General features: G+C 42.5%; 1 protein-coding gene across 1 annotated transcript in view; it reads left to right on the forward strand.

Annotated features, from left to right (window-relative positions):
• LOC107122955 (histone deacetylase 9-like) overlaps positions 1-25,891 on the forward strand; it is a 190,922-nt gene that overhangs the window by 74,655 nt on the left and 90,376 nt on the right. Inside the window, exons 9-10 of the mRNA XM_015426106.1 lie at positions 18,720-18,839; positions 19,166-19,263. Coding sequence (XP_015281592.1) covers positions 18,720-18,839; positions 19,166-19,263 — 218 coding nt within the window. The remainder of the gene's footprint in view (positions 1-18,719; positions 18,840-19,165; positions 19,264-25,891) is intronic.

A 25,891-nucleotide genomic window follows, 5' to 3' on the forward strand; every position in this document is an offset into this window, starting at 1 on the left:
GGCCTTGGTAACCAGCTTGGCTTTCTTCCTTAAGCTGACATTAACTCAGCTAGTTGTGCAATCCTGACACCAGTGAAACAAATCAAGAAGATCTGGTTTTCAGAGAGCTTTCCAAATCCTGTATGCCAGCATGGGATGACTCTGTGTAGAAAAACAGATTTAATAATGCAAACCTGGTGGATTAGATTTATCTTTTGCTCCATTCTAGAGTTTCAAACGAATGGATTCTTCAAACACAGTTGTCATTTGGCCTGTTGTCTATACATTCTGCTTGTGAATAATGAATTGGAGCTTTGCCTCCTACTTAAGGTCCAGCCCCATCTACAGCCTAAAGGAAAAGCCAAAGGTTGATTTATGAGCACCATTTTTGTTTTGCCTACACTTCGGGAGGAGGTGTAATAAGTTGTCTGAAAAAGCATAGACAGGAAATGAACCCTGGCATCCAAACCTAACCTGTTACATCTGCATTTAATTAATTTTTGCAGGTGATAAAAGATTTAAAGACAAAATATGGTCAAGTTTCTTTTTTAAAAAAATAGAGCTTAATAGTTTAAATTTTATCAATATCAGTACTCATAATTAAATCTTGTTGTGAAGTCATGGCCTTAAAATCCAGCATCTTTTCCAATTAAACAAGTATAGCAATAGTTAAAGGAGGTTCAAAGGATTCTACTGCCAGCAGTTTGTATCTGAAAGTAATAACTGAGAACAGTTTCCAGGCATCATTTATTTCAACATTGTAATATGAATATGAACAAATGGACAGGAGAATTAGTGCAGATAGTTTTGTGAAGCTACTTTTGTTAAACAAAGTGGAAATCCTACATTTAGTTAATTGCAAAGGCAACATAATAACAATAGCCATGGAGAGAAAAGCAATTGTTGTTACACCAGTGAACATACCCAATAACATGTTCATTCTGTTACCATGAAATCATTCTCTGTTGATGTCCGCACAAGAACCATACAGCAGAACAGCACAACCATACAGCACAAGTGGGCTGAAGGACAGCAACTGAGCCATATTGTTGGACTCTGCAGGGCTCCTCTTATTCAGAATTCCTTGGCAGCACAAACACATCAAACTGCCTCATACATGTGCATTCATTAGCCTATATATTTTTTTCATTCCATAAACCATTGGGGAACCTTGGAAACTATTTAAAACTACGATTCTAGAAGCTCAAAAAAAAAAAATCCGCAGGTTAGGAAAGGCACAAACAGGTATGGGAAAAAGCCTGCATGGTTAACAAACAAAGTAATGGAAGCTGAAAAAGGTAAAAAGGATTCCTTTAAGTGGTGGAAAGCTAGTCACAGTGAGGCTGCTAAAACGGAACACAGGCTATGGCAAATAAAATGCAAGTCTGTAGTCAGGCAGGCAAAAAGGGAATACGAGGAGCATATAGCAAAAAGCGTAAAAACCAACAATAAAACTTTCTTCAAATACATTACAAGCAGGAAACCAGCCAGGGAAGCAGTGGGGCCCTTAGATGACCAAGGGGTAAAAGGAGTACTGAAGGATGATAGGGAAATGGCTGAGAAGCTAAATGCATTTTTTGCCTCCGTCTTCACTGTGGAAGATGAGAAGTGCTTGCCCACTCCAGAACCGCTGAGTTCGGGAGGGGTGTTGAAAGACCTGAGTCAGATTGAGGTGACGAGAGAGGAGGTCCTAAAACTGATAGACAACTTAAAAACTGAAAAATCACCAGGCCCAGATAGCCTCCCCTCCCCTGAACAACAGGGCTCAGAGAATATCTGCCCCCCAAAAAACAGCCCCCCCAAAATCCTGGCTTCATAAGTTCTGGAGATTTTACATCCTAATGTTAATAAAGATAGAATTATCCAAAACCTCTTAAATGACATCAACCCTGAAATTGCAGCTTTCATTGCTAAGTTTCTAGTTGAAGTGATTAAAATCAGATACAGGCTTTTAAATGGAATTGTATGTATTTTAATTGTTTTTACTATATTTTAGTTTGTTGGGATAGTTATGATATGTATTTTACTATTCCCATTATGCCATTAAAGGTGACTGAACTGAACAAATAGATGGCATATAAAAGGGCACAACCGCACAACCTCGAGCTCCTTATCCCGGGAGGGAGATAAATATCCTAAAATCTTCCTGATATGAAGGAAAGGGGAGGGGAAAGAGAAAGGGAGGGCAATTGAAGATAGAAGAGCCATTGCTGCCCTCAACCATAGGCGGAACTACTCCATCTTGCAGGTCCTGTGGAACTGCATCAGATCATGCACCCAGCAGACTGTTCCATCAGGTTGGAGCCAGGGCCAAAAAGCCAGGTTCTGGTTGAGGACAGCTGGACACTCTTAGGGCCAGGGATCACCAGTCAATTATCACTGGAGGATAGTGCTCTTTGGGGATGTACCAGGAGAGGTGGTCCCAAAGGTATGCTGGTCCCAGACCATTTAGGCTTTGAAGATTACTTTGAACCTGATCCGGTATTTGACCTGGAGCCAGTGTAGCTGGCGGAGCACCAGTTGGATATGGGTTCTGGAAGAAGTTCCCGTAAGAACATGCAAAGCTGCATTCTAAACCAGCTGTAGTTTCCAGGTCAGTCTCAAGGGTAACCTTGCATAGAGTGAGTTAAAGTAATCTAAACTGGAGTTGACCGTTGCATGGATCACTGTGTCTAAGTCAGGGAGAGACAGGAAGGGGACCAATTGCTTAACCGGATGCAGGTGATAAAATGCCAGTTTAGCTACATTTGTGACCTGGGCCTCCATTGAGAGGAAGGCATCCAGAATCACAGCCAGACTCTTGACAGCTGGCACTGGTGTTAAAAGCACACCACGAAGAGCCCAGAGGACCTCCATCTTGGATTTAATTTCAGTGGGCTATGCTTTAACCAACCAACCACAGCCTCCAATCCCTCAGCCAAAATATATGGGGCAGCATTCGGCTGGCCACTAATCAACAGAGACAGCCGGGTGTCATCTGCATACTGGTGACACCCTTGCATGAAATTCCACACCACCTTGGCATTGGGGTGAATAAAGATGTTAAATAACATTGGGGAGAGGATTGCCCCTTGGGGGACACCTCATAAGTAATATCAACATGGTGAAACCCTCTCCCCTAGCACTACCCTTTGTCCCCAGTCTTGGAGAAATGAGACAAACCACATCAAAGCTGTCCCTTAAATCCCCACATTGGCAAGGTGGTGGATCAACAGATGTAATTGACTATGTCAAACATTGCTGACAAGTCAAGTAATATCAGCAGCACTGACCCACCTAGATCCAGCAAAGGTCATCTGTGAGGGTGACCAGTGTCATCTCTGTCCCATGTCCAAAGTGTCATCAAGGAAAACCTGGAGCTGTTTTGCTGCCCCTCTCTCAACTACTTTGCCCAGGAACAATAAGTTTGATACTGGGCAGTAGTTGGACAAATCAGAAGGATCTAAGGATGGTTTCTTTAAAAGCAGTCTCTCCTGGAAGATCCTCAAACTCAGGTACAGATTTACAATGTCCATCAGGGGAGCCTGTATTCCATCACCACTGGCTTTTACCAGCCATGATAGACATGGGTCCAAGAGGCATGTGGTAGGCTTCACAGCTTCCAGGAGCCTATTGACATCAGCCCATGAGAGCCAGCTGAACTGGTCCAGTACCAGACCCAAAGATGAACCCAGTTCCTATACTGTATCAATATTGACAAGCAGGTCCTGGTGGTGTGACAAGACTTTATCCACAACAAAAGCTTGCAAAAACCTTACAGCTAATTATCAGATTACTAGTATTTGGGGTTTCCTCAGAGAGGAAAGTTAGTGACCTAATTATTCCAAATAGTTGTGCAGGGCAAGAGCTAGTGGATGCAATAGAGGCTGCATAAAATTCCTTCTTTGCAGCCTTCACTACCACCTCATAGGATTTCATAAACATTCTATAGGATGCTCTTGTAGCTTTGTCATGAATATGTTGCCAAACTTGCTCTAGCTGTCTAAGCTCCAGTTTCATCCTCTGAAGCTCCGCAGAATACCAAGGAGCTAGTTTGGAGCGGGGATGAAGAGGGTGTTAGGGTGTTGGCTATGCCAATCATCTATCAGTACATCCAACGAATCGTCAGGGGACACTGGATGCTGCAGAGCATTCTGGAACTCAATTGGGTCCATCAGTCTCTGCGGGCAAGCATAAATCAGCTCACCACCTGGGGGGGGGGGGGCTGGGATGCCCAGACAGGCCTTCAGCATGTGTGCACACACACATGCACACACACACTTAATTGGAAAAGCTGATGGATGTTAAGTCCACGACTGCACAATAACATATATACACACAAAAATATATATACACACATGTACTCTTTTCCTTGGGGAAAAAGGGTTAAGAACAGCCAAGCAAATTAAATACATAGTGTGTACTCATGCAAACATACTCAGCATCTTTCCTGCAGCCTTGTAGGACTAGTTGTGTTGTGGGCAACAGAGAGGCTGTTTTCTGAGCTTCAGTGATCTGAATTATAATGTCTGGAGTTAATTGTGTAAACCACTTTGAGCCCTCCTGAAGTCTGGCAGAAAAACAGACCAAAACCATCTTAATACAATTAAATAATTAATTAATTAATTAATATTAGAGTAAAGCACAGGAAACTGGCCCCCCATCTCATCTTGCCTGACCATGAAAGAGCATTTCTGGATTTTACTTATGCATACAAACAATAGGAGAGAGGCTCAAAAACATTTTATGTTGGGAATCAGCCTGAGCCTCACAAGAAAAATAAAGGTTATACCAAAATGTAGGCTATAAAAGGTAGACAGAAATTATTCCTATCCCTCAAGCAGGGGTGGTACATACCTAAGAATCAGTTCAGTGAGCCCTACACAAGTCCCTGTTGAAGCAAATTGAGACTGTGCTTCACCAAAACAGCAGGGGGTTGGACTAGATGGCCTGTATGGCCCCTTCCAATTCTATGATTCTAAATCCCTGTTCAAGAATGAATTCACAAGGTAGTCTTAGGTAGTCATTATTCCCACGGCTCAACTTCCCTCCCTCACCCCCAGACATCTGAAATGTAAGAATGATAATTCTGATCTAGCAGAGAAGGTTCTTTGGATGATTACTGAGATCATTTATGTGAAATTTTCTGAACACTTGGAAGAGCTGTTTTATTATCAGGAACTGGACCATGCAGAGTCTGACTGCAGCTCCATGTGATGCAGAGGATCATGCGGTGCAATACTAACCACTCTTCCAGGCAGTGATGCTCCAAGATCCCAGGCAGAGATGTTTCCCAGCCTTGATACTGGAGTCTCTAAGGAAAGGTCATAGGGTCTTATGGCTGTACCACTGAACTATGCCTCATCTTCTGTGGTTTATACTGTGGATTTGCATAGTCTGTTATGGGAATATCACACTGTGGGTGTGTTGGTGCAGTGGCCCAAGCTGTGCGCAGATTGGGGCCAGCCACCCTTGTCCGACAGCATGGGTTCCCAGCAAGATTCTGCCTACTGCCTTGCCCAGCGGACCACCTCCTGCCCTGACTTAAGTAGATGGCTTGCTATCCTCTTCATGCCACTGCTGTCATCCTCTGTCCAGCAGCTCCGGGCTAGCTCCTGGGTGGGAAAGGGGCACCTGCAGCTCCTGCCAGCTACACACACACACACACGCACACACACACCCTACAGAACTCTCAACAAATTGCTCACTAGGCTAATTTTAATGAGACAGGCAGAACATGGGACTAAATCCAACCATCTTCAATTAATGCTGAGGAACCATTTTTTATTTAGGCTGGCTTCTGAGGGCTTGGGTTAAGAAAATACTTGTGAGAAGAGGGTCTCTTAGCTTTGAACTAGATTTTGTTTTGCTTGTGTGTTTTAATCTATCATATCTTTCTTGCGGCTTTATGAGGGACAGACTATATTTATATAAAGAATGAGAAATTATAGGACTTCCGGTTTATGGCGACATGCAGGCAGACACATCTCCCGGATGTCCCGAGGATGCAAACTGCACACCAACGTGTAGTAGGGGGTGCAACGGGTCGCGACCTCCCTGGAGCCGTGGTAAAAGGCTCCTAGACAGGCGGCTTTTGAGGGGTGACCTCTTCCATGGTGCAATGCTGGAGAATTGAGGCGCTCCTCCGCCCCGAAGGTCCTGCCGCTGAGTGACCGTATGGTACGAGTGCTGCTGACCAGGACAAGCATTGGAGATCAGGTGGAAAGAAACCGATGCCGAGCGAGGCCGGTTGGCCAACAATGAACCATGAGTCAGGTTGAAGTGAACATGAAGATTTAAAAAGAAAGCTGCCCCCCTTAAAGAGCAACGGGAAGCGAGCAGGTGAGGGGCCCCTCCCAAACACATAAACAAAAACATGGAATAAAGAGGGGGGAGTGGAAAAATAAGCATTTGAAACTGTTTTCAGAGACTTACCAGAGCGCAGATAAGCATTTGGGTGAAAATCAGAGACTTTAGCAACTTTGCGATAAGTAAACAAATCCCAAAAGATGGCGGGGAAGAAACCAGAGAAAGATAAACTTTTGAAAGCGAAACTAGTGGGTAGTCCTTGAACGGAAGAGGCCGCTGAGCTTTCAAAAATGTTGGCAGATTTCTTGCGCCCTCTGCTGGATGAGATGACTAATATTAAGCAACAACTATCAATAATTGGTCAAAGCCTGGCTTCACAGCAGTTACAATTGACCCAATCCTTAAAAGCAATGGAGCAAATGGGAGAGAAGGTGAAGGAAATGGACGCCAATACTAAAACAGTCAAGAAAAAGGTGCAAAAGCTGGAAATGAAGCAAGCCATGGAAGAGTCTAAACTTTTGCAGCTGCAAATGGAGAAAGCCAATTTGGTCCTACGGTTTCAAGGGGTCCTGGAAATTAAAGGAGAGAATCTGAAGCAACGGCTGAGTGAAGCAATAGCCCCATTGACAGATTTGACAGCGAAATATCTTTACAGCGAGATGGATGTGGTCTATAGGTCCTATTCCTCATACATCAAGAAAAATAATCTGCCTGGGGAAATAGTAGTCAGATTCTTGAAGAGACATGTGAGAGATTCTATTCTGAAAGCAACCACAGGAACTCTCTTGAAAATTGGGGACAACAACATCAGGATTTTAAAAGACATTCCATTTGATATTAGACAGAAGAGAAAGAATGATAAAGAACTAATCATATTTTTACAAATAGTTATAGATGGTTAATCCCAGAAGGCATCATTTTCAAACTGCACAACAAAAAAGAAAAGATTGACTCTGTTCTTAAGGCACGTGATTTTCTGAGAACACAGCTCGGGGAACCAGCTGAGGACGAGAAGGAAGAAGAAGAAAGCAAATCTGATGGCGAGTTAGGCTCGGGGTCTTCGGACGAGGACTCACCCTCTGAGAAGGGGCGGCTGCCCCCAAAAGTGCATACAAACTGAGGATTAGAAAAGAGAAGAATAAATAGTGGCTGAAGGACTCTGATATGTGCCTGAAATCTGAAACTGATTTGGGATGCTCAGGGGGTTTCTCTAAGCAGTTAGAAGTATAGTTAAAAGATAATTAACTTAGCATAACCGACTATGTTAATTGTTTTATTGGCTTTTTTTTTTAAAAAAAAGAACATTGAGTTAAGCTGATGTAATGATCTCCTACTCTTGGGTTTTTAGTTAGTAGTGGGTCTTTTTTTCTTTCTCCTAGATGTAGTTCCCCTTCCCATATTTTCGGTTGTAGTTTGTAGTTTGTAAAAAAATCAATTAAAAATTCCCCTCAGGGGGATAAAAAAAAAAGAGAGTGTTGGACTGATATATGGAAGACCCAGGTTCTAATCCCCACTTGTGCCATGGAAGTTCACTGGCCTGACCTATGCCTGTCGTTCCAAGAGCAGCGCCTGCGGCCTGTGACATTTTGAAACCAACTAGTCAGTATGATCCAATAACACCATACCAGAAACTGAAAACAGGAAAACCCAAGGAACAAAGTTTGAGTCCAGTGGCACCTTTAAAATCAATGAAGTTTTATTCAAACAAGATTTCTTTTTGCATCTCTTAAAACATTTCATTATAGTGTATGCTAATTTGCTATTCAACCTCTGCCTTATATGTATGGACTGGTAAATTCCATTTCACTGTGTCTGAGGAAGTGTGCATGCATACGATAGCTCATACCTTGAATAAAACTTTGCTGGTCTTAAAGGTGCCACTGGACTCAAAACTGTGTTCTACTGCTCCAGACCAACACGACTACCCACCAGGAGAAACCAAAAACCACCAAGCACTGCAAGCCATGAAGTAATCTTAATTAAAAACTAGCCTAGGTGCCTTCGACAACTGTAATTTCTTTGTACATGGAGGAAAGAAGCTGTCACATTCATTGGCTCATCTTGAACCATAGTGCTTAAATACAAAACCAAAAGCCACATAAAACCTTTATTAGGACCAGCAAAAATTACAAAAAACTGTGTGCAAGCTTTCACGTTTTCCAGAACTCTTAATTAGGTTGGGTGGTTTGTTTGTTTTTCTAAGTATTTAAATGGCTTCTTTTGTACTGTGACAGAGAGAAAGCACGACCCAGTTTATTCAATTGCTTGTTGAAGTTCATGCAGAAGCATATTTCTGTTGCATTCTTGTCATCTCCCCCTCCTTTACTATCCCTTCCCTTTCTTTGCTTCTTTCTTTTGTGATTTGGGATGTCACCATGGTCCCCTGCTGGATTTGTCTTTTCAGGAGCTCATACCAAGTGTCCCACTAGGATATATAATAATTATGGTATGGCATTGTGTGTAGAATAGCCAGGAGATCCTAAGATAGACAGGCACAAGTTCTAGATCTTTAGTGTTATGTACCACTAGGTGGTGAGCTAGACAAGAGACATTTCAGAGGTGGTTTGCCATTGCCTGCCTCTGCATCATGACCTTGGAGATCACCCTTCCAAATACTAGCCAAGGCCAACCCTGCTTAGTTTCTGAGATCTGATGGGATCAGGCTGTCCTGTGCTATCCAGGTCAGGGCTACTGATTTGTACCAGAATACTGATACAAATGTTGGCTGACCATTTATTGGTGAGATTAATGGTTCAGAGTGGTTAGCATCAATGTTCCCTCTAAGCTATGGAGTCCTATGAGCAAAAATTCTACTTTGTGAGCTCCTGACATTAAAGTTGTGAGCAAGTGATTTGGTTACTGCATAAATCAGTTTGCTCTGGAGCTGTCCTTCCTGAGCTAAGACAAAAATGTATGAGCTGGAGGCTAAAAAACTGTGAGCTAGCTCACACTAACTCAGCTTAGAGGAAACAGTGATTAGCATATTTATTTTCAATAGGAATTGATTGTTCAGAGATTGTCTCCTGATGGTTAATTAAGTATACATGGGAACTTGGAGGAGGTATCTCCTCCCAGCTAAAAAAGGTTGTTTGTTTTTTTAAAAAAATATCTCCTTATATATAAAAGAGTTTTTGTGTGCCTCTTGCCTCAATGTTCCACATGTTCCACACGCTCCCACAGCCTTTGGCCCCTTCAGCTGCCATTCTGACGGTCTGCCAATCCCCTGGCTGCATTGGCTGGCTGCGTCCGCTGAGTCCCACCCACAGAACCAGCAGCCACTCTGTCAGCCTCAGTGTAGTGGGAGCCGACAGACAGGATGGACGCTCTGGTGGGCAGAGGGTAAGAAGTCCAACTGGGAGAAAGGGGGGAGCAGAGCGAGATGGCAGAAAAGTGGGATCAGAGTGGAATAAAAAGGAAAGAAAGCTGGGACCGGGGTGGAATTCAAAGGACAGAAACATGGGACCACAGTGGAGTAAAAAGCATGCTGGCTGAGGCTGCGATCCTATGCACACTTCCTCGCCAGCCACTCACCAGCACTTGCTCATGAGTCAATGCAAGCAGGACCCAGCTGTTAAGTCCTCCCGCCAAGCACATGGAGCTCTCCCCCATCCCGCCCCCCCCTGTGAAATGTTTCACCATTCCCAGTGCCATGCAGACAAGCAGGGCCATCGCTGCTCTCCTCTTGGGTCCCAACCCAGTCCCCCCTCCTCCCTCCTTCATTGGGAGACATCCTTCTCATGGGACGGAGGCGGAGCTGCACAACTCCAGGCAAATCCTCTCTCCTGCCTTCAATGGGCTGCTTACGGGGGAAAGAGGAAGTGAAGCCGAGCCGGGAGGCCCTTTTCGTCGACCAAGCTTCCTGCCTCTCCCTCCCCCCCCAGCTGGAGCGGAGTCTCACAGCCACACCCTCCCTCATGAGCAGCAGTTGCAGACAACTCATCTGGCTGCATTGCGAGGAGGGGGTGCAAGGTTTCCTTCTCATGTGCAAGAAGGAAGCTGCAAGGGACAAAGGGCAGAATCACTTCAGGGTGCAGGAAACTTTCAGATGCCAAAGTTGTGGTAAAGGTTGCAGGGCACAGACACATGTGGCCAGCTAGGCCATGCAGGGCTTTGGAAGTCAGGGCAATGAGTTTGTGCTAAACCTCTCAACAGACAGAAAAGCAGGTCAGGGATCTGAGAAAGGGTACACGTCCACTGGGGGGGGGGAGATAACTGGCATGTGTGCCAAAGTTTTTGCCAACGGGTCACCTGGGCAATAAGCTGATACAACAAGCAAAGTAAATGAAGGAATCCTTATATATTTCTCTCTATATATATCATTCCCTTACATCTTGGCCATTCCCAGCTCTCCCATTGGCTGTGCAGTGTGTTTCCATCAGCCATTGGGCCGTCAGCCGCCACTCATTGGCCGGGTGCTGTGTCTGCTCCTGTTCCCTGCCCACTTCTACTGCAGCCACCTTGCCTCTCAGAATAACTGGCAGATGGCTCTCTCACCCTTGACGAAGACACTTTTGCTGTTTCCCTCAGTGACTGTTGGTAGGCCAAGCTTGGTTCAGTGTAACCCCCTCCCCCGCCCACTGCCAGCTTGGCCACTTTCCCATCAGAATAAACTGAAAACTCTCTCCTGCTTGGCTCCACTATGGCTGGCTGGCTGGCTGGCTGGCTGATGATTCCTGGGGATCTGAAGGCTTGTGCCTGGAGACAGTGGGGTTTGAGGAGGGGTGGGACCTCAGACAGGCACAATGCCATGCCTTCCACCCTCCAAAGCAGCCATTTCCTCCTGGGCAACCACTCTTCCCAGTCTTCACATGAGAGGTGGAGATCACTCTGAATTACAACTGCTCTTCATGTGGCAGAGATCAGTTCCCCTGGAGACAATGGTCTACTCTGTATCATTATACCCTTCTAAAGTGGCCACAGGAGATTGACACTGAGTCCTCAAGGCCGGGGTACTCACACAGAGCCTCTTTCTAGAGCTCGTTGTATTTATTTCCACAATGGGCCTTATTTCTAGTACTTTATATAAAGGAATACATTTTAATCGATAAAGAATGCAGATGAGTAAAAAAAGTAGATGTTTAAAAAAGCATAACTCTTAATCTAATATTAGTGGGGATGCTCATGAATTCAGCCTTACTGTTTGAAAAACAGGTTGTGGTTTGGTTGATAGCTGCATTTAGTGAACCACCTCTCCTTTCTTACTCAGGCAACCTGATCACATGAATCCATGCTTTTGTAACCTCGTGGTTGGATTTTTGCAATGCATTCCATGATAGGTTGCCCTTAAAGAGAACATGGAAACTGAAACTGGTTCAGAATGCAGCAGCCTGATTATTGTCCGGTGCTTGCTGTCAAAATGTGTTTGTATTTTGCCTATTTTAAAATAGACTACCAGTTTAAAATTGGCTAACAGCTCAATCCAAGTTCAATTCAAGGTGCTTCATAGTTCAAGGCCCATAGATCTAAAGAACCGTCTCTCTCTGTATATTAGGGTTGCCAAGTCGAAAATCGTCGGGAGTGGGGGACTCCCGTCTGGCGTCCTATGCACATTTCCCCCTTGGCGTCCTATGCGCGTTTCCCCCTCGTCGTCCTTTGCATAGAGTTTCCCCCTCGGATGGTCGTGGCCCCGCCCCCAGCGTGCCCGGCATCATAACGTCACTTCCTGGTGACGCGCACGCTGGGGTGAGGTTCCCCCCAGGGCCTGATCCGCCGGTGGCAGGGAACGGGCCTCTGGGGCGGGGGTTTCCCTGCCCCCCGGGGGGACTTGGCAGCTCTACTGTATATCCCTGTTCCTCAACTACAGTCCTCAGGTTGCCACCTACTAGTTGTTCCCCTGCTTAAGGTTACCCACCTGGCATTGCCTAGATCCCATGCTCTCATAGCTCCCCCCTTCTTGAGGAGATGAAAGAGGTACCCACTTTGTAAGGTTTTCTTAGAAGGTGCTGCAAGGCCATTTTATTTGCAAGGGCATACAATGGGGTGTAAACTTGGGAGATATCCTTGAGGTGGGGGGTTAATCAGGATTTTATTGTATTTTATATTTGGAATTGTAAATTTCCTTGAGCCATGAGAGGAAGGGAAGGTTGTAGATATTTTAATATATAATAAATAGTGTAGAACAATCAACCAAATTTGTATTTTTATTTTTTAAAAGTGGGCAAAGCAGAACTCCTAAAGAACTCCCAAAGGACTGGAAATGTGAAGGTTCAGTCATCTCTAATGTTCAGAACATAATATAATGATATTCTAGCAAATACCACTATGTCCAATGGGGGTTCTTCTGGGTGTTTTTTCCTAGTTACATAATACAAATGGCAATGGGAAGAACCTACACAATCCAAAAATAGTATTTATTATGGGACAATGATAAGGAGCTAGTCTAATGCATCCATCCAACAGGGAAAATGTGCTCAGAAACTTTTATACTATTTCTTTCTCAGGGGGTTGCCTTCATTGATCTTAGCATATGAATTCTTTGTAAAATATTCCTATACGTTTTGTTGTTAAACCATGTAAAGGCACAAAATGTTAAAACAATTTTTCTACTCTCCTTAGTTTGACAGTATGGGACTGTAACTCTCATACTCTTTATCTAATTTGGGGAATGAGTGCTCAAACTGACGGGAGGAGACACACAATAATTTAATATATTTAGTAGAAACATCATGCACAACTGATGGTGCAGAATGTTTATAACATGCATTTTTTAAAATCTTGTTTCTCCAGACTCATTTTATACATAGAGCCCAGAGTTTTGGCCCATTTCCTGCATATTATGCACTTCTATTTTCCCCTGTTCATCTTACTATCAGATAGTGGTCAACCTTGAGCCATGTCTCTGTTGCAAAAACCTTTCTGAAACACACAAAGTTGCCTTGTACTGAGACAGGCCATTGGTGGTTTTTAGCTTGGCATTGCCTGATCTGACTGGCACCAGTACTCTGGGATCTCTTTGGGATCCCACTATCTGTCACTTGAGATTCCCTTCCTTGGACTGGAGATGCTATGTGTGCCTCCTGTTTGTAAAGCATGTACTCTTCCTCTGACTCATAGCCCCTCCACTATTAGTTCCTATTAACACTATTACTCGCTGTTCCTTGAACATTTCTATTTTTTTAAAAGAATGTATTTATTTAATGGGATGATATATTTGGCTTACTGGCGGTGTGACAGAGAAGCAGCAAATATACACTGAACAATGTATATCCAAAAATGGCATATTATCAGGTTAATGGTTCTATTAGCTATCCAAATCATCTGAGAAAGATTATTTCCAGGCACTGGAGCAAAACAATATAATGATGGGTCTCAGGCAATGACCTAGCAGAATTCTGACATTGGCCCTTACAAGTAAAGGAGCTTTTATATACCATACCCTTCTCTTAAAACCTTCCTTATTCACTGCCATGAGGGTAGCAGTTCCATTCACATTAGTGGATGCTGCCCTCTTCTCTGAACTGAGAAGTTTATATGCTCCAAATGGATGGGGTTCTGGATGGGGGTGGTTGTCATTAGCCCCAGCAAAGTAGAGAACACAGAGAAAATATTATACAGCCTCCTTTCCTGTTCTCTATCCAAAGGCTGATTAACAACAGGCCAAAAGGGACCCCATCCAGGCCTTCTTGAGGCATTTCATTGATGGGTATATGGGAATTATAGCCTAATAACAATATCCATATATATATTTAGCATTCATTTTACATACCTTACACTGAGAGTGTAGAGTTGTAGGGAGAGGGTGTACATAAACTGTTCACCTGTCCTATTCTCACCCAGTAGTAAAGCAGTTTATTCATTAATCCTTCGTTACTACAAAATATAAACAATCATGTAGAAATGAAACAGTTTTCATTTTGTGAATATTTCTTGCAAAAAATTAGATGCAAATTCCCCACTGCCAAACAGTTCATGACATCTTTCTGATGTCATCCTTGATGCTGTACAAGCAGCACCCCCTCTTTGTTCTGCTCTGTTGGTTCTGAATTGGTGTTTTACAAACTATAAAATACTGGGTTCAAGATGCCTTGCAGTGAAATAGCTCTGCTTTATTTAGTGATTTCAGGAACAAGACACACAAACAGGGAAAATGGCCCTGTTTAAATAGCATGCAAAGCCCACACCCCTTTCCCAACACGCACAGCTACAGGAACAAGTTCTGAACCATTAACTCCTGATTGCCCACCTCCCAGAATCCAGGTAGCTATTGTTCTGGAGCAACAAGCTCAGCCAGTCTCTGGTAACTAGCTCTGGAATGCCCCAGGCTCAATACATAACACAAACATAATGATGTGAAACATGCACAGAGTTGTTCTGCCTTGAATCTTGCTGAGGAAGATATCCTAAAGAGTGGCAGAGTTGTAGAGCAGCATGCTTATGGACAGAAAACTTGGTACTGTGCGTAAAAGAACAATGGATGTCCATTTCTCTGGATTAACAGTCAATCTGGAGGAGAAAAATTAGATCACATATAGAGTGTTTAAATGGGTTATGGAACCCACCACTCCTGCAGTGATGACTTCGGGCCACGTAAGATTTCTGATAGCCCACTATAATTTTACAAGATTTATTGAATTATCCTACCATTAAATAATGTCATGTTCTTCTGCACTGATGAAGCTCAATGTTGTGGGGGGAAATTAAGCAAACAGTACAGTAATGCAGACACCAGCAGGATGCTGCTCCAAGAAGTACTGTGCCTTAGGAGACAGAGGCTAATACCCACCTGGAATCTCAGTTCCATTGCTGCCTCTGACATTGCTCCAAATGATACCCTTTCTTCTTGTTTTCTGGCTCCATAGCCTCCACATGGGAAAGGATTTTTACTTACGCTTTCTGCATCCAATGTTGAAACACCACTAGGAGTACGTAAGACCCAGTGGGGGAGCTCTCGTGTCATATATCAAACTGTACAGCATGAGTGACACTAGTCTGCCCTCTTGTCTGTTGAACTCAGAGCACCTAAGTGGGAACTCAGTGACAAAGTACATTGGTGAAAGGGTATTTCTACAAACAACAATCAGCCAAGGTTCACAACAAAGTGTGATACTGCTAACAAAACATTTGGAAAACACATTTGTGTGTGTTGCTTGAGGATTCAACCTTCTCTGTTCTTGTAAAGGTTAGCAGATAGAGAAGCCTTACCACATGCACATTTTTACTCATCTGTTTTTGGGATGAGCCATGCCTGTTGAAAGTAAGGGCAGTGGTCCTCCACCACAATATCTCAGCAGGTTTCAAGATGTCCCTTTACTATTTTTTATGGTCTAAGGTCCTGTATCTTGGTCAGTACCTTAGATAAAAGGTAAAGGAACAGCATATTTCCCTTGCTCCATCCTTTCCCAAGTTACTGCTCATGTGATAATTCACCAGTCAGTGCTGCTACTATGAAATAGAAGTCATTATATTAAGATCCATCAGGAAAATAATTAGCAGACTCTGATAATCAGCTGGAGCAAGATGAAGAGGTATGACTGGATACAAAGAAAGAGACTGGGTAGCATGAATTATAGGCTGGGGAATGATTAGTTATCTTAATAAATCCATTGCATCTAAGACTAATTGTCTGGCCTTATGGATGAGCATCTTATACAGGCAAGGAAATGCGTAACTTGTGAATGGTGATAATGAGCATCAATTAAAACAGGAGATGGTTCCCAAATGATAATTAAAACACTTTAAAATCTGGTTGTGATTTGACCTAAATGATGCTTTGGTAATTTCTACAGTATACCTGATCTACTGTGGACTTTAACTAACATCCAAGCAGCAAATATAGGCCTACCTATTCTGTACAGATTTCTCTCTTGCATCAAGCAAACATTTACATTATAAATTAATGATCTTCCACTATTAATGAATGACTTCCATAGACTTACAGTGCGATCCTAAGCAGAGTTACAGCCTTCTAAGAACATTGATGCCTACAGGGTTGGAAAGGCGTGATTGTGCTCAGGTTTGTACTGCAAGTATTGCTCTCAAATTGTAAAGACTTGAAGGATTGTACCGCAAGTACTGCTCTCAAATTGTAAGGACTGACATTTTAAAGATTTGGTGACACACAGACTTATAATAAAGGCTACAGGCAGATGACATTTGGTTTCATTATATCTGGAAACCTTTGAATGACATACTGTGATATATTACAATGGGCCATAACAGCACCTTGGGAATAGGTTTTGCTGGACGTACTAATGAGCTCACCATGAATGTTAAAATTCCTTAAAATATGTTTTGTGGTTTCACTTTCCCAGGAGCTATTTTACTTAATGAAATAACATGATCTCATTTCAGCATTAATTTGAACATATCAGTAATAGCCTAATAATATTATAGATTCATAAAATCTCCCAAAGGATCACCAACTCTGTATTACCCCAAAACATAGCTGAAATTGAACCTCAGCTGGGATAAAGAGCAGGCAGCAAGTACACTCAGGTTTCAAAAATTTGGAAGGCCATTTCCCCACAACAGCACAAGACCTTTAATGACATCAGGAAGGGAGACCCAAGAACTCCAGGGTCACTCACGCCTCACTTATTTACTTGGTGTGTGGCTTTGTGAAATCTAGAGCAATCTCATAACTACGTGCAAGAGAGGAGTGAAAAAAATAATGCTCTCATTCAATAACCTGGTAAAATGATTGTTCTTTAGTGCCATTTTGGTACAACTGGAGAATGCTCAGTATGATTTTATTGCCCTTTCAGTGCATGTTTTGACATGTGGTTTTTCTCATTTTCCATGTTATAATTTACATTCTTGGACCAGTATTATCAATTTTTTAAAACTCTTGCAAAATGTGAACTGCTCTTTAGCATCCTCAACCCAGTTCTGGTCATCTCTTCCATAGGAAAACATGCAGGAAACCATTTGTACAGCAACCTAAATTGGCAACTTCCATTGATTCTCCCTTACTGTGGCAGATGCCCCCCATAATATTCCTCAGGGTGGCATTTAATGGAGATCAATGGGCTGCAGTGGGAGATGGAGGCAGGAAAATTCAGCCACTGGAAAATTCAGTCTAGATTAAACCCACATTCTGCACTCTCCAGACTTCATGTGCCATGCTCATTACACAGAAATGCATTAGTCCCTGTTTAGTTATAAAGTGCTCACACTTCCTTCACCACTCACTTACAGGAACCTCTTCTCTCAGAGCTCCCTCTGATCCACCTACATCACAGGGTGCCTGTTGTGGGGAGAGGAAGGGAAGCCAATTGTAAACCACTCCAAGACCCATTTGGGTAGAGAAAAGTGGTGTATAAAAACCAATTCCTCCTCCTCCTCCTCTTCCTCCTCCTCCTCCTCTTCTGTGTGATGTTTGAATTACCCATTATTCACATCTATATGCCAAATGAGAGAGCATGTTTCATAAGGGGCTTCTTTCACAAGGTGGTGATTATGAAATCATTCAGTCTAGCCTAATTCTACATGTATTAACTTGGAAGTAAGTCCTTTTAATTTTCACTGAGAATTACTTACAAGTAATCCTGCTTTATATTGCAGCTCAAAAGATCTAGAGAAATTATAGCTTCCAGTCATCAGTATGAAACGGCAGTATCTGGGGGACATGGCGATCTTTTAGGCATATTGGCTGCCCTTTGCAGGAGGATGTGCAACTCATTCCTCTAAACGTCCTGCCAGTGTGTGTCCCTTGCAATAAATGGCACTTGCAGCCTTTTGAGGATCAGGGTGTTCAACGCTAATGAGATCATATTCTTACATCTTCAACTGCAGCCAGCACGATTTTACAAACGTGAAGTCCTTTCTGCATCTGGGTTCCCTTTTGATGTGGATCTTGCTGCTGAGGGACAGCTAACTGAAATGTGTGTTTCAAGGAAGCCAATTTACTCAGCTGGTTGCAAACCCTTTGACCTCAATAGTAGAACTTGGCAAATCAATGAATCCACGAATCTTTGGTGTTCTTTCAAGGTTTGCGAGAATGCTCTGTAGCCCACAGATCCTTCTGCAAAAGACTAGTTTGTACTTTAAACATTAGTCTTTTTTTAGGCCAATGAGACTAGTTAATTAAGCCTGAGGGGTTATGAACTGTTGGCAGTTAATAAGTCATAAAATTCCTCCATAAAACAGGATGCTAGATTCCATCACTGAGACAGGGAGTACAAAGAGCCGGTGTATAATATCTAATTGTACAAAAGGACTGGGATTTCTCAGTGACTGCTCATCTGGAGTCTCAAGGGCATGCTCACTGTGGTTTCCTGATTTTAGAAGCCAGTTTAAAAAATGAGTGTATTAAAGAGTAATTTGCCTGAAAGTTCAGGAAGTTTGGGGTGGTGAAGGGCGGGCGGGAAGGGGAGAGAGAAAAGGAAGGAAGGAGAGAAGAAGGGAGAAACACAAAGAGAGGGAGAGGGAAAAGACGAAAAGAAAGCAGGAGGGCTCTCGGCACATAGGCTTGGACATGATTGCATTTGTCATCTGTTTTCTTTCCCCTTTAGGATGTTCACCATGGCAACGGTACACAGCAGGCTTTTTATGCTGACCCCAGCATCCTGTATGTCTCCCTCCATCGCTATGATGAAGGCAACTTCTTCCCTGGCAGCGGAGCCCCAAATGAGGTTAGGTTTATTTCTTTAGAGCCCCAGTTTTATTTGTATCTTTTCAGGTAATTGCGTTGCATGATTACCCCCTAATTTTCTCATCCTCCACTGGTGCTTTAAATTGCACTAGATTACCAAATAGTCTATGGGGACTGGGGGACTAGGGTAGAACAAGTGCATAACCCAGAACAGTCCTTGTCAAGCAGGGCTGGGTTGATTTGACATGCTGTTTGATGTTTGTTTCAAAAGGACATTTTTGTATGTTTTCTTATTTTGATTTGCTCCCTGCCTTTCCTCTTCCATTCTCCCTCTGGCACTTCCCCCTCCTTCCCCTCTCCTTTTAGGTTGGAAGTGGCCCTGGTGAAGGTTATAATATAAATATTGCTTGGACAGGTGGCTTGGATCCCCCAGTGGGAGACGTTGAGTACCTCGCAGCATACAGGTTGGTTCTTGTTTCCTTCTGAAAGTGCCAAAGAGAGGCAATTGGCTGAAACTTACAAAAGTTAGAAATGTGGCAGTCTTAAAAGTCATAAAAGTGACCCATAGTGGAATGGGCTTCAAGTAAGAGATCTCTTGTTATGTGGCAGTGATATTCACAGATTTCACTGAATTCAATAAAGAGTCAATATTAATATTTCTGGCCACCCACAAGAAAAAATATAATCATGTGATTCCTGAAGCAGTTACAAAGAAGCTTAGCTTGCTGTGATTTCTTTCCCCCCATCACGCTTGTAAACTGATTAAAAAGCCTGTTTCAAATCCAAGGAATATAACTAAATATAAAAACCTTGAGAGAAAAAAATGTTGGCACCATGATCTAAACAGAATTTTTTGCATGTCCCATTGATTTCCATGGAACCTGCAAGTGTCTTTGAACTTCAGTCTTGGGCCCTGCTCCTAAACAAACTTGTACAAGGCAGTTTTCAATAGTCTTGAAGTGCTGGGTTCCATTTGGCAATAGTCTATGGTGATCCTGTCTTTCTAGGTAGGTCTTTACAAAAGAATCTTCCTTTACTACTTTTTTATTCCACTTGCCTTCCAAGGAGCACAAGGCAGCAAATGTGGTTCTCCTACATTTTACCATCCCCACAGCCCTCTATAGAAGGTTAGGTTGAGGGACAGCAGAATGGGGAAGATCACCTCGCAAGCTTTATGGCAATGTGGAGGAATCTGAACTTGGATCCCAGTTTAACTATTACATCCGACTGTCTTTTGAAGGGTATTGTGCCACTCCACATCCAAATAAAGATATACCGTACAGGTAGTCAAAAGCATCAGTGATAGGTTATGCATATTGCCACAATGAAAATGTTGGGGTGTGGGGGTTTTTTTACTCTAAAAACTCTGTGTTATGGGACGGGGGAAAAGATGTTTTGTTTCCTGTATTTATTACTCAGATAAAACTCTTCCACAGTGTAGTTACTTGGGCAACTAGGTATTCACAGGACTATTCCATGCAATGTTCAAATTGTGTTTGAGGTGTTGATTTTAGCCATTTGTCATTAATCCAGGAAGTGGCTTTTCTGTGGCAAAATAGTAGTATCCCCCCCATGTGACATAGATGCATACAAGCACCTTCCACACAACAATCACAGTGAATATAAGGTTGCATTTCCCCAATACAAAATATTGATCAGAAACTATTGATCGAGTGCTGCCTTGAAGAAGTACCTCCTGTTCGATGTCAACAGATGAGCATTTATTGAATCAAGAATGGAACCTGAGAAAAGGCCCAAAATATTCACTCACTTACAATTTGACACCAGCCATTTTAAATTGTTATAACTACATATACCACAAGCTCTGCAATTTTGTGTATTGCAAGTATGCTCTATCTGCAATACTCCCAAAATGTGTGGTTGCCATTTCATATGAAGAGAACCATGTGCAGTTTTTTTATGCATGTACAACCTGAGTGCACACTATGCAAAACCCTGATAATCCTGTAGTTAGTTTGTGCGTACAGAAGCTGTATATCCATAAACATATGTGTGTTACCTCTGTTCAGACAACATGGCAGCCACACATATTAAGAGGATCTCCATGTCCTTGAGATGATCCTGGTGTGCTTGAATGTACCGCTGAAAAAGTCTACTATCTTAAGCAGAATGACACCCTTCTAAGGCTATTGACTTAAGTTGATTCAGAAGGGTGTAACTCTGCTTAGAATGGCACTGTTAGACTCTCTTCCAGCTGAAACCCAAAAGGTGTCTCTCACCGGGCACCAAATTTGTCTGCTGTCCAGTCTTTCATATATAGTTTTCTACTGTTGCAGTTAACATCTTCTCCTTCTATGGTGAGTGCTCGATGAAGTCATGCATGCCAGCAGTGGTCAAGCTGCTAAGGTTTGGTCAAGAAAGACAGGTCAAATATGTAAAGGTTACAGCTCCAAATTTTGACAACTAACAATGAAACCACTAATTTCTACCCTGGCCACTGTCAAAACTTATAATTTCAACTGTTATATCTAGCACATATTTCTGCTGCATAGCAAATATACCACAGAATCTATAAAACTTGCTTTTCCTCCCCACCCCCCCAACACTCTTGGGTGGTCCATGAATACACAGTGTTGAGATGGTTTTGTGTTCAGACATAACACACCTGAAATTGAAGCCTGACAGCAAACACAGAAATAGTATAAGACCACAGTCTCACACTGTTTCTGTGAAATGGGTTTTGATTTTATGAACATCATATGCCTAGCAAGGAAAACACCTGATTAAAGATCCAGTTATTTCAAGACACTGCTCGTAAGCCTCAAGTGATACCTGCTTAGACTTTTTATTAATCCTTTGCCAACGTCAATTATGATCTTTGCAGAGCTTTTACACACATGCACACCAAAGAAGGGTGTTTGCAGGGCTCAAGGGACTAGAGCTTGAGTTGAGCTTTTCAAAATGCTCGATTCACATTCATCCTGCCAAGGAAGGCTGTAGTATTTAAAATATTGGACTAGCAAGTACCTTTGCAGTGCATTCCTATGTGGTGGGGACAGGTCCCAAATTACACCTGAAGTGTTGTATGAGCACAAGCATTTATTTAATTGTAGGTGCTGGACAGTAGCTTTAAACGGAATCTGAGACCAAAAAACCTAATTTTAGACTGATGAAACTAGAGTTAATCTCAACGTTCATTTTAATCTGGTTCCAGACAAAGGAACCTTATCAAAATCTGCTTTGCTTTTCCCAAATCTGATCCCTGATCATCCCAGGAAGGGCTGCATTGTTTTCAGATTCAGAATTAGTAGGAATGCAAACTGGCCCAGAGAAAATTCTGGGTAGTTGAAGCTTTTCATGGCACAGAGGTAAATAACAATCTACTAATCCTCTATTAAAGGGAGAGGATACTTTTCTCCAGGCCAGTTGGCAACTCTGCAAAAAACAAACATGCTATAATTGTGAAACATTCTTCTTTTCACACCAAAAAGCCTTATTTAAGCCTGACAAATCCTATACCATCTTATTGAACAAAGATATGTTACAGTGGACATTTGTTTCCAAAGTTAGTTGAATGACTAACAGTGCAATCCAAAAATGGCTTTCCTGGAAGTAAGCCCCATAGAATAGACCTGAGCAGGATTCTGAACAGACCTGCTTAGGATTGGTCACCTTGAGAAGGCTTCTGAGAAGACATGTTTAGGAATTCTTAATTAGGAATCCTTAGCAGATATACTCTGAATCCTACTCAAATCTACTATCTCTCTGCATGTCACACCTAATCTAATTACACCTTCTATTATCATTTGCCTGCTAATGTCATTTGGCATCTGAAATCACTCCAATATATAGGACAGATGGACTCACATTCTAGCTGCATCTGAAGAAGTGAGCAATGACTCATGAAAGCTCATACCCAACCACAAATGTTGTTAGTCTTTAAGGTGCTACTGGACTCTTACTCTTTTCTACTGCTCAAGTCTATTCAATGAGACTTGCTCCCAAGAAAGTGGATTGCACTGTTAGTGTTCATATGAAAAGCAGAGTGTGGATATACCCATGGTCTGTAAGTTCTCAAGCAAATACACAATGGTGGAAATGATTAAGTATTCAGACAACTTTGAGACTATAAAACCCATGATACAATGGATGCATCCATGTCTGAAATCACATATGTATTGTAAAGAGCAAAGAGGCTGAAATGTTATTGTAAATCAGTTCTCCTCTCCATTGCTATCAATCAGTTCAGAAACTCACTGCAAGCTCATTAAAATTGCTTGCTTTCACAAATCAGAAACCTGATACTTGTGCATGAAAGTGGCTTCAGGTTTTTTTATACATTTAAGGCAACAGCGGGAGAGGAGCTGAGAAGTACTTTAAGTGGCATGTGTGAATTTGGCCTTAATATCTGGGGAGCTGAATTAGGGAGAACAATTGAAAAAGCAGTGAAGGATGGAGACCCAAATGGAATATTGCTTTGGTCAATAGATTTTCTGCATAAATCAGTCAAGGGAAGGCAGAAAAACAGAATTACTAAAGGATTTTTTAAAGAGTTCTTTACATACCCCAAAAGTAAACTCCTTAAAATCGCAATAGAATTTTTTTAAAAAATGCAAGAGCTGCTTTTTTCACATCAAAAGAGGACAAATGCATTCTTCGTTTTTAAAAGCATAAAGAAAAGAAAAATGAGTTGCTCACTTTTGATTTCCTGTCCCTCCCTGGGTGGAGTCAGGACATGGAGCCAGGGTATTTGAGAAAGGAACGTGCCACATCAGAGAGGGAGCCAGTTTGGCCTTTGGAAGGTCAATAATTTGGTAGCAGCTTGCCAATCACAGACAGAGCCTGACAGACGTTTGTAGGTCATAGACAAATCCAGAGTAGACCCCAGCGCATCAGGGATGGGATCAGGATCTGAAGCAGGAAAGGTGGAATTAGGTGGGACACGAGTGGAGCCTTTTGGGGTTCAGAAGCACAGCAAAAATGAAACACATCTATTAGACTGGCTGTCCTGCTTTCTCACTTGTGATTAAAAAAATAAATAATCCTGTTTACCCGCTGAATGTTTGCTAGTATTAGTACAGTCATAACAATTACTGTTTTTGAAGCCCAGGTTTTTAAAAGCTGAAACTCTATGATCTTAAGGATTTTTAACACTTTTCAATCTCTGATATTTGTGTGCATTCTCTCTCTCTCTCCTTCTCTCCCCTCTCTCTTTTAAGACATCAACACATTTGTTTTTTTGAGAGATCCTCCAATCTTTCATGGACACTGGAAAAAAAAATCAGGGGTCTGCCACTGATCATTTAGCATCCATTGAGAAAATGAGTGCTTTTATAACTTAGTTCTGAACTGCTTTGAGCCCCTTTACTGAGGATGAAGTGGGATATTAATTAATTATAAGCCAGCTATTCTAAGCCATCAACCTAATCATGAAATGGTCAGTCAGCATTCACCACAATGCTATTGCAAACCTCACTGGTACACTTGACATACACCTTTGAGGGAATGCAGCCAGCAGAGGGAAATAATGTCAGAAGTCACAAAAGAAACAAAAGACAGCAAAGAGATGTTTGTTTGCTTCTAAGCAACAAAAACAGATGATATTGATTTAGAAACTCTAGGAGCTGAAACTCAATTGTTGACAATCCATCCTATTAACAGATCCCACTTGACACAACATTATTCAAATCAAATTGTCAGCTAGATTTATATCTTGCTGAAGAACCTGAGAATCTATTACAAGCTTCCCTGTGACACACTTGACAGAAAAATCTGCCACCATTGAAGTGAATGATTTAGTTCCCTTTCACCCATTGGAGCATTATGTGCACTGGAGTGACAGGGAAAATTACATGTTTTGCCATGTAAAAAAAGAGTGCCATGTTCCATTCTATGGAAACTCCGTTCCAAGAACTGTGTCACCCTTGTTCAGACCTCCAAATGTTCATTTTCTTGCATATGTAACAGAATACCCTTGAGTAGGTTGCCAGTGGAGGGAACTGAAGCCAAGTGCTAGTTTTATAGCCATGGCCTTCTGGTGTGTGAGATAAAAGATCCAGACCTGTTAGTTTGGAGTCAGCAGGGAGTTCATAAGCGATGTCTCCAGCAGAAACAAGCTAAGGGCTATTTAGAAGTTCAGGAGTTGAAATCCCTCCCTACTTTATTTGTCTTTGGTAGTGAGGGTTTCTTGTGACAAATGGGGAGACTTGGTTGGCTCCTTCCCACTTCTCAAGCATAGGAGCCTTTTAAAAACTGCCCATGGTATGGGAGTTTAAAAAGGCTGTGAAAGATCAGTTGAGTCATGGGATTTTGTTTTTAATTGGCTGAATCAGCTAGCTGTTTTAGCTGTTTTAGCACAAGCTTGGATGGCAGTTTTGCATTTATCTACATGTTTGGCAATCTGTTAATCCATATAATGTTCCACTATTCCCATTTTGCAGATGGGGATCTGAGACTAAGATGGCTGATTTCCCCAAGGACACAAAGAATGGAGCTACGGGGGCTAGAATGTGGAGCTTACAGATGTGTGCTGTGTGGCCCAGAGTGACTTTGCCTGCCCAGCCAGCATTATTGGTTTCCCTTGATCTGATGGGGGTATAGAAATTCTTGAGCCAGTCTTGGCTTTACTCTGGTAACAGTCAACATTTGCCACACCTGCTAAACCAGGCTTGCTCCGTCACGACATGAACCTTTTTTTACTGTAAGGCAGACTATTGCCCCATCAAATCCAGTAGTGCTACAGGCAGAGGCAGTTTCCCAGATCAGCTACCTGAGATTCCTTTTTAACTGGAGATGCCAGGATTTGAATTTACAGTCTCATGCATGCCAGTTTCTGAGTTCTGTCACTAAGCTACTTTATTCCGAGGGATTCATGCTTCTCGTTCCTCACTCTGATGGCCCTCTGTGCCACCTTCTGTTCAGCATCATAAGGATGGCAGATGTAGAAGGCAAATTCTGGTTTCTCATGTTTGAAGAGCAGTGTCTCATGAGATAGCTTGTGGAGAATATCTCAGCCCTCACTGCCGAATGCCACTGAAGGGGGAAATTCAGAGCCAAAGTGTCCGTGCCAGGTTCCACCGGCCATTCAGTAGCTATGCACCTACACAGTGCTGCAGTTATGGCTCCAGCAGC

The sequence above is a fragment of the Gekko japonicus genome, unplaced genomic scaffold (genome assembly GCF_001447785.1).
Source record: "Gekko japonicus isolate JY-2015 unplaced genomic scaffold, Gekko_japonicus_V1.1 scaffold77, whole genome shotgun sequence".
Taxonomy (NCBI): Eukaryota; Metazoa; Chordata; class Lepidosauria; order Squamata; family Gekkonidae; genus Gekko; species Gekko japonicus.